The sequence below is a fragment of the Saccostrea echinata genome, unplaced genomic scaffold, assembly GCF_033153115.1.
Source record: "Saccostrea echinata isolate AGI-Se365-2 ecotype Australia unplaced genomic scaffold, CSIRO_AGI_Sech_v1 ptg000054l, whole genome shotgun sequence".
In the NCBI taxonomy this organism is placed as follows: Eukaryota; Metazoa; Mollusca; class Bivalvia; order Ostreida; family Ostreidae; genus Saccostrea; species Saccostrea echinata.
The window spans coordinates 14,587,547-14,601,580 of NW_026889803.1; the positions used below are offsets into that span (position 1 = coordinate 14,587,547).

General features: G+C 34.2%; 2 protein-coding genes across 2 annotated transcripts; one reads left to right on the forward strand and one right to left on the reverse strand.

Moving 5' to 3' along the window:
* Positions 1-2,149: 2,149 nt before the first annotated feature.
* On the forward strand, positions 2,150-7,493 carry LOC133172644 (L-methionine gamma-lyase-like). The gene is made up of 10 exons (XM_061307584.1): positions 2,150-2,201; positions 2,333-2,537; positions 3,314-3,472; positions 3,738-3,875; positions 4,343-4,515; positions 4,792-4,903; positions 5,155-5,268; positions 5,381-5,515; positions 5,630-5,775; positions 7,038-7,493. Exons 1-10 carry the CDS (start codon positions 2,197-2,199, stop codon positions 7,117-7,119), a joined length of 1,269 nt encoding a protein of 422 aa, XP_061163568.1. The 5' UTR covers positions 2,150-2,196; the 3' UTR covers positions 7,120-7,493.
* Positions 7,494-10,997: 3,504 nt separating this feature from the next.
* Positions 10,998-12,410, reverse strand: LOC133204641 (acetylcholine receptor subunit alpha-1-A-like). Its single transcript, XM_061340394.1, has one exon. The coding sequence runs from the start codon at positions 12,408-12,410 to the stop codon at positions 10,998-11,000; it is 1,413 nt and encodes a 470-aa protein (XP_061196378.1).
* Positions 12,411-14,034: the final 1,624 nt, after the last annotated feature.

Sequence of the window (14,034 nt, forward strand, 5' to 3'; positions counted from 1 at the left end):
GCACAACCACTTTGGAAAAAAATTTCAAAGTGCATTAATTTTGTGACCAAGTTAGCGCACTTTGAAAAAAAATATTTCTTTTCAAAGTGCGTTGATATCGACCATATTAACGCACTTTGAAAAAAAGCACGGCTTAGTCAATATTCTTGCAAATTTTAGGTATGATAAATAAAATTATTTGGACGTGGTTGGATAACTTTTCCGTGATGACGTCACTTCAGGATGTGAGATATAAACGTTTTAAAGATTTTCAGGGGTTGACTTGTTATCAAAAGATTCTCGTAAATATTATTAAAGGGAAATGGGTCTTTTAGAAATAACAGAGGAATGATTGTTTAATAGCACATTTTTTTTCTTTTTTTATTTTATCCAGTCTATGATAAGTCCGGGTCGATAAATGACTTAAAGCATCGCATTTTTCTTAGGAAAAAGCAAGCAATTATGATTTTTCCATACCATGAAAATTCTCTCTCTCTCTCTCTCTCTCTAATCTATCTATCTAACAATCTATCATATTGGCACCTATCTATATATCGTGAACATACAATGTATGTGAAACAATGGTTGACTCATTTATTTTATAGGAAGAAAAATAAACCTTAGCCATATTACTCACTCGACTGAACGCGAAATCTAATAACTTTTTCGCAAAAAAAAAAAAAAAAAAAAAAAAAAAAAAAAAATCTTATAAACAATAGTTATGCAGTCAGATTACTTCTAAATCTGTAATTTGATATTTTAAAAAAGGTTAGACATGTAAAATACCATTTTTTAAATTACCCTGTAAATGCCTTTTTTTTCTGAGGAATCATTGTGGATACATTTTGATTAAAGGTTATGCAGCTCGGTGGAATATTAAACAGACAACCAACGATCCATATAGCTAACATGATCCGCAGTTTCTCAAAATCCCATGTTGTTCAATTTTTTTCAATTAAAGTGCGTTAAGTGTCTCCATTGTAAAAAATGTAGATGTACACTCTTAACTCACTTTGAAAAAAAAAATCAAAGTGCGTTAATTTTGTCCCAAAATTGACGCACTTTGAAAAAAATTTCAAAGTGTGTTGATTTTGTCCCAATTTTAACGCACTTTGAATTTTTTTTTTCCAAAGTAAGTAATTTTTTCAAAGTGCGTTGCCACAGCGCAGTCATTTTCGCTTTCAAAAAAATGCAGTGAAAAAATTCATGTTTTATTTTCTACGATAATTCGTGTACAAAATCAGGTAGAAGGTAATAAAGGCACGCGTGCAGTACACTTTCCTAATATTGCACACAAGCTGGAAAACTTGCACACAAGAAGCAGCTGCAACCTTTTAGAGGGTCGTATTATTTTATGTACTATTTTCTACAATTATTTGTACGGCAGTGCTGAGAATTTTTTCCATTATAGATACGACATTTTCGAGCTCAACCGACTTTAAATTATATTCATGCTAAACAGTTCTAAAAAGATAACATATGGCAATGTCTATACGGATAGAGTTCGTGTTGTTTTGTCTACAGTGACAGAATCTAAATGGGCAATCAGGTTTCCAGACCTGTACATGTATTTTGATGATATGGCGTAGCACTAATGCCAGTAACTTCACGTTGGAGAAATGGCCCCGATATTTGTTTCGGATACTAATTTAATATCCCAGATTCTGCATTGTTTTGAGCTGTTTTCTGTATTCAATGGGCACCTATATTGATTCTGTTAGATATGTTTTCACCCTGTTTGTTTATCAATTAAGCGATTTTCCCGTCTCTGATATTACCTGCAAGGAAATATTAGTATTTTAATTAGAACATGCATACTGTACTGTTTATTAGAAGTTTTTATTATTATTATTATTATTATTATTATTATTATCATTATTATTATTATTGAGTGGATAAGACTTTTTACAAATACATGCACGTCTTCTTATCTTTTTCCATGCTTAAAGAATACAAAAATAATTTGCTAAATTTCTCTTGAAATTGTTTTCTATTTAATATGTATTATCTAAATAGATCACGCAGTTTTTTTTGTTATCGCACTAACAATACCTTTCTTTATCTCCTAACTTTCCTTTGACCCCCCCCCCCCCCCCAAAAAAATCTGAACAGGCACATTGTCCTAACAGGGCACCATCAATCACTAGGGATGTGGCTTAATGCAAGCCAGGTGTGTATCTCTATGTGATCTTAAATGTTTCTGGTGTTTTATAGAAAATGAGGTGAGTTGTAACTATACACGATCAGAATTTTGTAAAAACGTAGTAATTGTCTTAATCAGAATGATGTAAATACATGTATATCTTATGTATAAAGTTTGAATTTAATGACATTTTAAATGCATTTTCCGTAGTACTAAGTGGTTTCCACCTCAGTCAAACTTTGAGAGAGGTGTGGACGGGCTTCGTATTGATGACGTCACTGCCGATACTGTGGCTACGTCGTCACGCTATGCATTCACTTCCGGTCCCGAGACAGAGCCACTGGTCCCGCCCATTTTTCATGCTTCCACCTATAAACTACGGTCTGTGGATGATTATCTCAAGGTTTTGGAAGAGGTATAATGTTATCATATAAATACTGCATGTAGTTGAGTGTAAAATTGAAAATTTTCACCCCAAAAAAACCATTGTCAACCGAGGCGCAGCACTCAACTACATGCAGTATTTATTATGTTATACTGAATGTTTTATACAAATACATATTACAGTGAACCTTGCGCGCATAAATTCTGCGCAGTCAATATTTTTTGGAATAACACCCATCGTCAAGCAATGTTGACTGTTGCTATGCTGGAGGGCGTGACTTCATTATTCAGCGGGTAATAGTGGTTTTTTTTTTTGGCAAATGTTTCTCGACGAATCAGATTCAACTAATTTACATGTACATGAAAGTATAATATATATATGTACTTGCTTGCACAATGTAAAATTGCTTATTAAACATTTCTCGTATAATTTATACTAAAATAAATGATTATTGCATTCAGTAGAGAATTCTTGAAGTAGAGAAATATAAGAACACATTTTGAATATTCACAGATGCTTGGGACAGCCCCCCCCCCCCCCCGCTCCTCAAGTACCTCAAGAGATTTTCGATTTTTTTTAAAAATAAAATATTTTCTATGACAAATTCTCTTATCGTGTCAGAGATTGTGAATTTCTATTATAGGTTAGTTTTAGGTCATATTTTGAATTTTTCAATTGTAATACTTTATAAATGTGTATTTAAAAATATTTTATTTTAAAAAGTCGAAGAACCCTTGGGGCACGGAGCGAGGGGGGGGGGGTGTCCCCAAGCACCTGTGCTTGAATTCGTTGTTGACTTATGACAGGGTGGATACATTTATTCGAGATTTAGCAACTTTAACCGTGACTCGGTTCAAGCCGCAATAAATGACATAGAAGGCGGAAAAGGCACTCTTGTTTTCTGCACCGGAATGGCTGCAATTTCTACAGCATTTCTCTCTTTCCTGAAAAGTGGTGATCATATAGCAAGTATATTCTGCAAATAACTCATCTTTTCATTGTCATATATATATATCAATATTATAAGTATTTGATTTTTTAAAAAGTCCAAGTTTAAAGAGAGAGAGAGAGAGAGAGAGAAAGAGAGAGAGAGAAAACTCCCTTCAATCAATATAAAACTGACAATTTCAGTAAAAGCTTTTTATTCTTATTTTAATAGTACCAAATGGCTCTGATTTTCTTTCCCCAATTAGCCAATTTAACCAATAATATGAGGCTGTTTGTCTGTAGGTGGCAAATAACCCTTGCTACAGTGGCACATACGACATGGTAACGAACATACTGCCTCGCTATGGAATCGAATACACCTTTGTTCCTACAGGATGTCCGGTAGAGGAGTACCGTAAACACGTTAAACCTAATACCAGGGTTAGTGCTGCATGTTTTCTTTCTTTAAAACAAATAGGATAAAGGGACATTGCCTTAGGCCAATTTGATCAAAACATCTTCATAGGTGAATAAATTTCCGCTAAATTATTCTTAATCCATTCTACGATCTATTACACTTAATTAAGAATTGATTTGAAATAAAATGCCACTGTCTATAATTTCAAAAATCTAATTCAGGATACTCTTATATATTATTAGGCAATATTTTGGCTTTTTAATTTTTCACTATTCACAATTGAAATTAACGAAAACTATAGATAATCGCAGAACCAGTGATATGGTATGTCAGTTGAGCCTACTAAAGATATCAAACCACCAATTCTCAGTTATTTCAAGTTAAATTCTCATCCAGACACTTAAGAAGACATCAACTGCTGGTATTTCAGAAAAATTCATTTGCGCAGTAAATGGATATATCTATTTTATACAATATTACCTTATATCAGATGTTATACGGCGAGACGCCATGTAATCCCAGTATGGCTGTGCTTGATCTTGAGGAGTTTGGGAAACTGGGGAGATCGCTGGACAATGTCTTAACAATAGTGGACAGTACTTTTGCCAGTCCCTATCTACAGCCTGTTATAAAACATGGTATTGACATTTCGATGCACAGCTGGTATGTCATGTGTTTAAAGCTGATATTTTTGAAATTATCTGCTTATTTAAGGCTTTATCAGAAGAGTTTAACACAGTCATTTTTATATTTCTAAATGAACATGATCAGAAAAGGATAAATTCCTTTTAGAAAGTATACATGTAATTGAATTGGTTTTTTAGAACGCTGACAAAGTTTATTCAAGAAAGGGAATGAATAAATACAATGATGTTTAACTTCTCCCAGTAAGAGAAATGTGTACTTTACAAACCCTAAGAGGTCCTATTCATATTACAGCACCAAATATCTCGGTGGTCACAGTGACCTTGTGGCTGGATGTTTGACCTTTACCTCTGTTGACCTTTGGAAGACAGTGCTTCATTTTCAGACTACCATGGGAACAACTCTGGTATAACCTTATCCAATTTTTAACAACATTCAGCAGTCAAATAGATAGTCGTCAGGTGTCTAAACTTTAAAGATTTTCATACATAATTTCATTCATTACCTTTCCACTGCATGTTTATCGAGATTAGAAAATTTTGAATTTACTGGGTGACAATAAATAGAAAATCTTACATTTACTGCAAACCGCGCCGGTAAATTCTAAATTTACAATATGTCAATATGCACAATAACAGTTTTTGTCGCTTTTTTCAGTCACCATACGATGCAAGTCTCCTTCTCCGAGGAATCAAAACCCTTCATTTACGCATGGATAAACACAGTTCTAATGCTCAAAAAGTAGCCGAATTCCTGGAAAACCATCCTAAGGTGACAATACACATTTACTCTTAAAAAGAAAATCTAAAAAACTAAAACAAAATAAAATAAATAAACAAAAAATGAGATGTCATTTCGTTTGATTATGTATATTTTTCTTTAGGTTGAGAGGGTGATGTATCCTGGTCTTCCATCACATCCACAACATCAGATTGCCAAGAAACAGATGAAGATGTTCAGCGGAATGATCGCCGCTGAGATTAAGGGAGGAGTGCAGGGAGGGAAGATTCTTGTAGAGGTGGTATCTTACGTCACTTCCTTAATCAGCCATCTTCTAATGAAACATTTAAAAATAATGTTCTATTGTTGGTTTATTTTCCCTAATCTTACATGTAAAACACTTGATAAACAGAATGTGCGCCTAATACAACTAGCAATTTCTTTGGGAGGAGTAGAAAGTCTAATCGAACACCCCGCCACGATGACGCATGGTCCAATGTTGATGACGTCAGAGGACAGACTGAGTGGTGGTATAACTGATGGTCTCGTTAGAATTAGGTAAACGTATATGTGTAATCGTTCGTTTTTTAATGCCTAAGCCATGAGATACACATATAGTGTTAACCCTTTTCTGTCTGTCATTCTGTAACTCCTTCATTCCCTCATAGTTAGTTTTCCGGACTTTTTTACTATGCTTGTAGATAACGAGCTGCTTTTTGGTATGTCTCTAATTAGTCACTGTGTTCCGGACATTTTTTGCTGTAGATAATGAGCTGAGTTTTGGTATGCTTTTGATATGGATAAGTTACAGGTCAAGTTTGAGTTTCATGTTGATTGACCCATTTTTACGAAAGTTATGGCCATAAGACTTTGAAAAAGTCTAATAGTTCACGGTTTTCTGGACTTTTATACTGTGCTTGTGGACAATGAGAAGCTTTTTTTCATGTCTCTTGATATTGCCGAGTTAAGATCAAGTTTGAATTTCATATTGATTGACGCATTTTTACGAAAGTTATGACCCTCTGACTTTAAAAATTTCTAATAGTTGTGTAAATCATTGTTTTTCGGACTTTTTTGCTGTGCCTGTAGATAATGAAATTTTTTGTATCTCTCTTAATATTGATGAGTTAAGATCAAGTTGGAGTTTCATATTGATTGACCCATTTTTACGAAAGTTATGGCCATAAGACTTTGAAAAAGTCTAATAGTTCACGGTTTTCTGGACTTTTATGCTGTGCTTGTGGACAATGAGAAGCTTTTTTTTCATGTCTCTTGATATTGCTGAGTTAAGATCAAGTTTGAATTTCATATTGATTGACGCATTTTTACGAAAGTTATGACCCTCTGACTTTAAAAATTTCTAATAGTTGTGTAAATCATTGTTTTTCAGACTTTTTTGCTGTGCCTGTAGATAATGAAATTTTTTGTATCTCTCTTAATATTGATGAGTTAAGATCAAGTTGGAGTTTCATATTGATTGACCCATTTTTACGAAAGTTATGGCCCTTAGACTTTGAAAATCTTCAATTATATACTGTTTTACGGACTTTTTAGCTGTGCTTGTAAATGATCACAATTTTCACACAGCATAAATATAATTACTATGATATCTTATTTGTGTGCCATTTCCACCCATTTTTATTTTTCACACTCATGGATATTCACATACTAAGTATATATGTAAAACTTGCCTATCATCGGGGTATTCGTGTCACAATGACACGTCTTAGTTTTATTTATTATAAAGTACAAGTAGTTGGTGGCAGTATAGTTGAAATATGTGAAATTATTGATTTTAATTTTTTTTTCTATATTTTTAGTATCGGCATAGAGGACGCAGATGACCTCATCAAAGACCTGAAGCAAGCATTAGATAAAATCCCAGACAGTCTCATAGCCTAAGCGTGTTTGATGCAGCACCTTAAAAAGCATCTAATCGCTTTTATTTGTAGCATATGCCTCAATGTAGATGAAGAAAGTGAACTGTAATTTGTATTCTTTAATCATAATAATAAAACAGGAAATGAAAAGAATTAGAAAACATAATAACCAATTTTCCTTCTATAAAACATTATATAGTTTTAGCTGGATTTTCTCTTCGCCCTTCACTCTATACTAGTATTTAGTTTTTCCCAGAGAAAAATCATTTTTACAGGAACATTTTTTAAAATTAAGATGAACGAATTCTCATCAAATAACGTTTGTACTGCTTTTTTGCTCATGTTCAAATTTGACAATTAAAATCTTATGGTTGCACACACAGCACAAATTTGCCATATTTTTTTTTCTTGTTTTTATTTTGTGTTTTAATTTCAATTTTAAAAGGTAGTGTTCCAAGTAATAATACATGAACATGCTTATATTATTTTTTGTTTTGATGCCCTAACAAGGGTCATTGTCATTCGATTGTATTTACAATCCGAGGTCCCATACAGAAAGGGGTTGCATATAATAGAGACTAAAATAATAAAAAAAATCTTGTACATATTCTCGTTAATTTTCAATCTGAAGTTGAACTTCAAATTAAAAACTATATTAAGATTTAAGTAGGTTCAAAACTGGTCCTGCTAGTATCTTATAGGATATCTTCTGAATTTGTGAATGGTAAATTAATAACTGCGCCGCTTTATGTGCAGATATGAATAAAGAGGATTAAGAGCATGACAATGTCTAAAATAAACTTCTAAACAGGCAAAGTAACAATGTCAAAAGAATGAACTCAAACTTAAAAAAAAAAACTTTTGAAAAAATCATAAAGAGGAAAATAGTCGACGGACACTGATGGTCGCTTACGCCAGAGGCGCTTAATTAATCTGTGCCATTTTTTTTCTCGTTTTACAGTACCTATAGGTTTTCAGAATGTTTATTGCTTAAAAATATTCCCAAAACCCAACTCAAGTCCTTGGCTATGTATGATATCAACAAACTTGAGTATGAGACAGTTTCAGAGAATATTATTTTGAATCATAATAAACTAAATACAGTAAAACTATGGCATGTCAAACGTTGCAATATTTGATCTTTTCCATTTGTATTGTATAACTTTCCATTTGTATTGTATAATTTTTATTTGTATTGTATAATTTTTCATTTGTGTTGTATAATTTTTCATTTGTATTGTATAATTTTCCATTTGTATTGTATAATTTTTATTTGTATTCTATAATTTTCCATTTGGATTTTATAATTTTCCATTTGGATTGTATAATGTTTATTTGTATTCTATATTTTCCATTTGTGTTGTAAAAAAAATAATTTGTATTGTATAATTTTTATTTGTATTGTATAATTTTCCATTTGCATTGTATAATTTCTGATTTGTATTGTATAATTTCTTATTTGTATGCGATAATTTTTCATTTGTATTGTATCCGAGGATTGTTTATTTATTTCGTTACGAAGGATGTCATTGGTCATAAAATTTAGTCTGTATAAAGGTCTCAGGTGCCCATCACAAACTTAGTCTGGTACCCTTCCCACAGTTCCGATCGCGCATTCTCTACAAACACAAACTCGGCTCCTCTATTTGCAGTGCATGCTAAGGGACGACCATTTGATTCTCGGGGGGTGTCGAATCTGATTATTTATTTTCATTCTCTCGCAGGAGAGAATATTTATTTCCAATATGACCAGAGACAAGGAGAAAAACAAAAAGAAGAAAATCCGCCCAAACCCGAAAACTCAGTTTTTTGGGGGTGGGGGTAGGTTCCACCACTCAAGGTCAATTTATTTATTTTCTCAGTCAGCATTTCTAAGGACAGATTATTTATTTGCCATCTACCAGCGCTCCTTTTTTAGAATCCAATGACCGTCTAACATGCACGCAAATACATATATCGCCGAAATATGGCTGAAATATTGCCGACTCGGCGTTAAACAATAATCAATCAATCAAGCAAGCAAATACATATGAGCCCAGTTTGCTTTGAGCATCCGGAACATCTTCAACCCGATACAGGCTGAAACTTGACCAATGAAATCCTTCGTAAAGAAACAAATAAACAGTCCGCGGATACAATATAAATGAAAAATTATCGCATACAAATAAGAAATTTTACAATATAAATAAGAAATTATACAATGCAAATGGAAAATTATACAATACAAATAAAAATTATACAATACAAATGAAAATTATACAATACACATAGAAAATTATAGAATACAAATAAAAATTATACAATACAAATGAAAAATTATACAATACAAATGGAAAATTATACAATACAAATAAAAATTATACAATACAAATGGAAAATTATACAATGCAAATGGAAAAGATCGAATATTGCAACGTTTGACATGCCATATAAAACACGCTTATAATAAATTGACGCTTAAATCGAAGCAATTTGCTGACATCTTCCTTACAAAAACCGTGAAATCACTAATTTTTTGTGGGGATTAATTTTTCGGTATTATCATAGTATGAAGAGACCCACGAATTCATGCCCTCCACAAAATATAAAACTTCAATTACATAACAACTCCACACTTCTTCAATCACGTAATCTAATCCTCATGAATCAATATTTTTTCTTAAAACCAAGAAAATTTACCTACATGAAAATGTGTGATTATACAGTAAATGAACACACAATTTAATTATAATCTACGGGAAAAAAAAATAAATCATGTATTTATACCAGTGAACAAACCTTTCAAAGAGAATTTTTTGCAAACAGAGAGTAAAAATATAAATGATACGACAGTCATTAGTTTAATATGCAATGGTTATCTTTTAGCATCCGAGTAATATTCATATTATCAAAAGACTGGGCGGTCCCACCAGGCAGGAGTGCACGGGGGGGAGGGGGGAAGTGACGAAGTGCACTCGTGACTGAATGACCACTCACTCCTTTAATATATGAATATATGAATTTTACAAGGATGCGGGATGACCGACTTGTTCAATTGGAACAATTCGGAAATTTCCATAAAACTCCAGCAAAACTTGATGATGGCGTGTCAATCTGGAGATATACATGTACTTATAGTTTGCGACTTTCACCAAGATGATACTGATGATTTGTCACTTTTACAACTCGTGAAAAATACGATGTCATTGAAACTGAGGATATTGGTGATATTTCCGTGGATTTTAATTTCATCACGGAGGAAAATCGATTTGCGAAACCCGTTACGGAATTTAAATGAAATGAACGATCACGTGTACGATGACGAAAAAAAGAACATAAGACGGAGCACGGATTGGACGGAAATGGGTGAAATTTCTTCGTAACGTGCCTCATCTTTTACAGTTGTCGAAGTACTATGTCTATTTTGCTTTGTTTGTTTGTTTTTATGTTGTTTAACGCCCCTCTCGAGAATTTTTCACTCATATGGAGACGCCACCACTTGCCTTGGAGAGCTGCAAATTTTGTCCTATACTCGGCACTTACGGCCATTGAGCAGTGAGGGGTCTTTTTCGTGCCAGCACCTACTGCGACACGGGACCTCGGTTTATACGGTCTCATCCAAAGAACCGGTTTCCACGTCCCACAGTGGGATTCGAACCCGCGACTGTTCGTACCTATAAAAGGCCATCAGAATCGCAGGAGCGCTATATCAGTAAACTACCTGACCCGCTGTCGAAGGAAATTAATTGCCATGTTGGAACCGTCAGACCAACAAAACCCAGTATTATTATGATTTCTAATCTCTCAAAGCTAAATGTTGATAACTTCCGTTACTAAATAAGCAGTGCTTTGATAGCTCACTTGAAGAAAATATATGTTTTCTAACTTTTCTGACATTCCACTTTTGTTGAAGATCTGGAGTTAAGAACCAACCATAGTAGGATCAACACATAACCCTGATACGTCGTCAAAACAGAATTTAGTCATGTTCAGTTGAAATCCACGACAGATATCTGCGACAGGATTGGGCTCAACCGAGGTAGACAAGCGAGAGGCGAGATAAGAAAACAGTACGACTTCAAGCAGGAGGATGATACAAGTTAAGGTCAAACATACTCTATCCACTAGCATGGCAATGCTTTTCCAGCTTATTTGATATGAAACTTCGCCTGTCCTTAATGTTTCATCATCTGGGATACTTTGTTCTTCAGTATTTTCTTCCATTGTGTGTTCTTTAGGTAGATTACCATTCTCAACATCGTTAACACGTATTTTGTGGAATCTTTTTAGAATTTCCGTAATTACGCGAGGTATTGCTTTCGTTCCTTCCCTCTGGAAAAATACAGCCGTAAAAAAGCTGGAACATGTTATAAACGCACTTAGCAGAAATTGAGAGACCAAAAAATAAATTATAAGAGGGACTGGGTTTGAAGTTTCCGGAATAAGTCCAGCCACATAAATGAGATACACTGTAAAGGCTAGCAGAAGTGAAATGCAGAACGACAGTCTTTCTCCTGGGATGGCCGGAATAAAGAAGACAACTGTGTTTAAAAGACTAAGTACAAGGAGCGGAACAGCGATATTCACAAAAAGATAGGAGGGCCTTCGAATAACCTTGAATGGAAAAACAAGAACTCGACGGTCTCGGTTAACTTCAAGTCCATATCGACTTGGAGCGAGATTAAGAACACATGGCTCCATTTCGAAATATATCCATTTTGCATTCTCATCAAACACTTCCGGTTTTTGAGGGATGTTGGTTATGACTGTTGAAGTTGCCACAAATTGAATGGTACATTCGTGTTCGTCGAAAGGAAATTGTTTAAGATTCGGCTTACAATAGGTGTTTGTCTTTAGCAAGCCCTCATAAGACAGCAGACCTTCTGGATCAAGAAGAACCTTTTCATCTTGTAGTTCCCTGAATACATTCAATTCATTAAAAGGATTAAAGAGACTGATATCTGGTCTCCAGATATCCTTCAGTTTTACTTGCAAAAAGTCTACATTTATAGAATATCCACCCAGTTCCAGGAAAACAGAGAAGCTTTCAGGATCCCAAGTCAGCCGAACGTCAGCCCAAAAGATAAGAACAGAGGAAAGAATTTGTAGTTCTCCTGTAATCTCGTCAAATTTGTCTAATCTGGAAATGTGCAAACGCAAACCGACACGCGTCATTGGATTGTCTGCTATTTTGTATCCAGAGTTCCGGTTGAAGAGCCAGTTTTGAAGCGAAGAAGAAACGTTCAAAACTTGCAGTTTTTCCATTCCTGCGAGATCAAATTTCTTGAAAATAAGATTATTTTCTTCTTCATATTTGCCTTCTGTGTATATCATTCTCACCACCGTCAAAAACAAAATTATTTCAATACGACACCCTTCCATTTCAAAGCAAAAATACACTGCATTTGTAATCTACATCATCGATGATTTATCAAACTTAATAGCTTAAGGGAAATATTGATATATTTCTTTGAAGCCGTTAAATGTGTTTTTCCCCATCAATTGTATTCTGCAGCATGTAGTTACTCGCCAGTAGCGTACTCAAAGATCTCAAAATCGTCCGATTCCTTTCTTTGTCTTTCGTAATGGACATTCTCTCTGCCATTGTTCTGACAATGTTTTCAGAACAAAAAAAAAGACAAATACAAATTCGAGCATTTGCACAAAACCTGAAAAGTAAAATATGAATCTATATTTTATCCATCCCTTTGTTGTTACTGTTGAATAGAAAAAAGGCAAACCCTTCACACTGGGCGCTATGAGTTTACAAGAGGTCCATGGGTCACAACGCTCACCTGAATCACCTCGGACTTGCTGTTCTTCTTCAGAAGATTTTCATAAAAAATTTTCGCCAAGTATTCCCAGGAATTTTTTCAAAATCTAATATTGTGGCCCTAGTCTAGTCTGAAGGAAAAATTATTTAATTGTACTTGAATTCAGACAACATTGGGAGGCTCTGATATCACTATGACTAACGAGGACCTGCTGATCTGACAAAATATATTACTAGTAAATGATTTTCCATGTAAATTAAGCCCCATCATAACCAAGTGGTCCATGACTTGAAAAAAATACTGCATCAACACAACTTAGTAATTTTTGCATATTAATACGATTAAGTGTGGTGCATCTGCTCTGGAAAATTTGTTCCTACCAATTCCATTGTAAAACTATGATTAACAATTGTAGCCCCATATTGCCCCAGGGAGTCATGATGTGATCAATCATAAATGTACACTATCGTGTTTTCAATATACCCCCATGTTAAACCCGTCTTCGCAAGCCATGTGTTATGTGTCCATTCTATTGTTTGTGGAAATAGAATTAAATGAATGAAAAACCCGAAGCATGTGACTATGATGTTAAACTTTGATGTAAAAAATGTGAAGATAACGAACAGTGATCGATCGTCTTGATCATGTATTGATCATGTATTGATCATGTATTGATCTTGTAGACGGCCTTTGTATTTCGACCCTACCAGGGGCCATGATTTGGTTAAAAAAAATAATGTTCACTGTCTCATAATGCTTGCATAGCAATATGACTAATCATGGCCTAACTGTTTTTACGAAGACTTTTAAAAAGATTTTTTTCTATAGTAGTATGCTCCCAAGTTAAACCTTATCTCCTTTGTGGTCCGAAACTACCCCGGGAGGACATGATTTGATGAAAAATAATGTACACTATCTCAGGATGCTTGCATATTAATATGAGTAACAATAGCCTTGCTGTTCTTTGACAGTAGAAGATTTTCAAAGATTTTTTCTCTTATATGCAGATGTATTCCCATGTTAAACCTTGATCTCCTTTGGTGGCCCCACCCTACCCACAGGGGTAATCATATGAACCAAATTGAAGCCACACTACTTGGGGGTGCTTGAATATTAATACATGTACGAGCAATCATGGCCCTGCTGTTCTTAAGAAGAAATGTTTTGCCCATATCAAATTAATG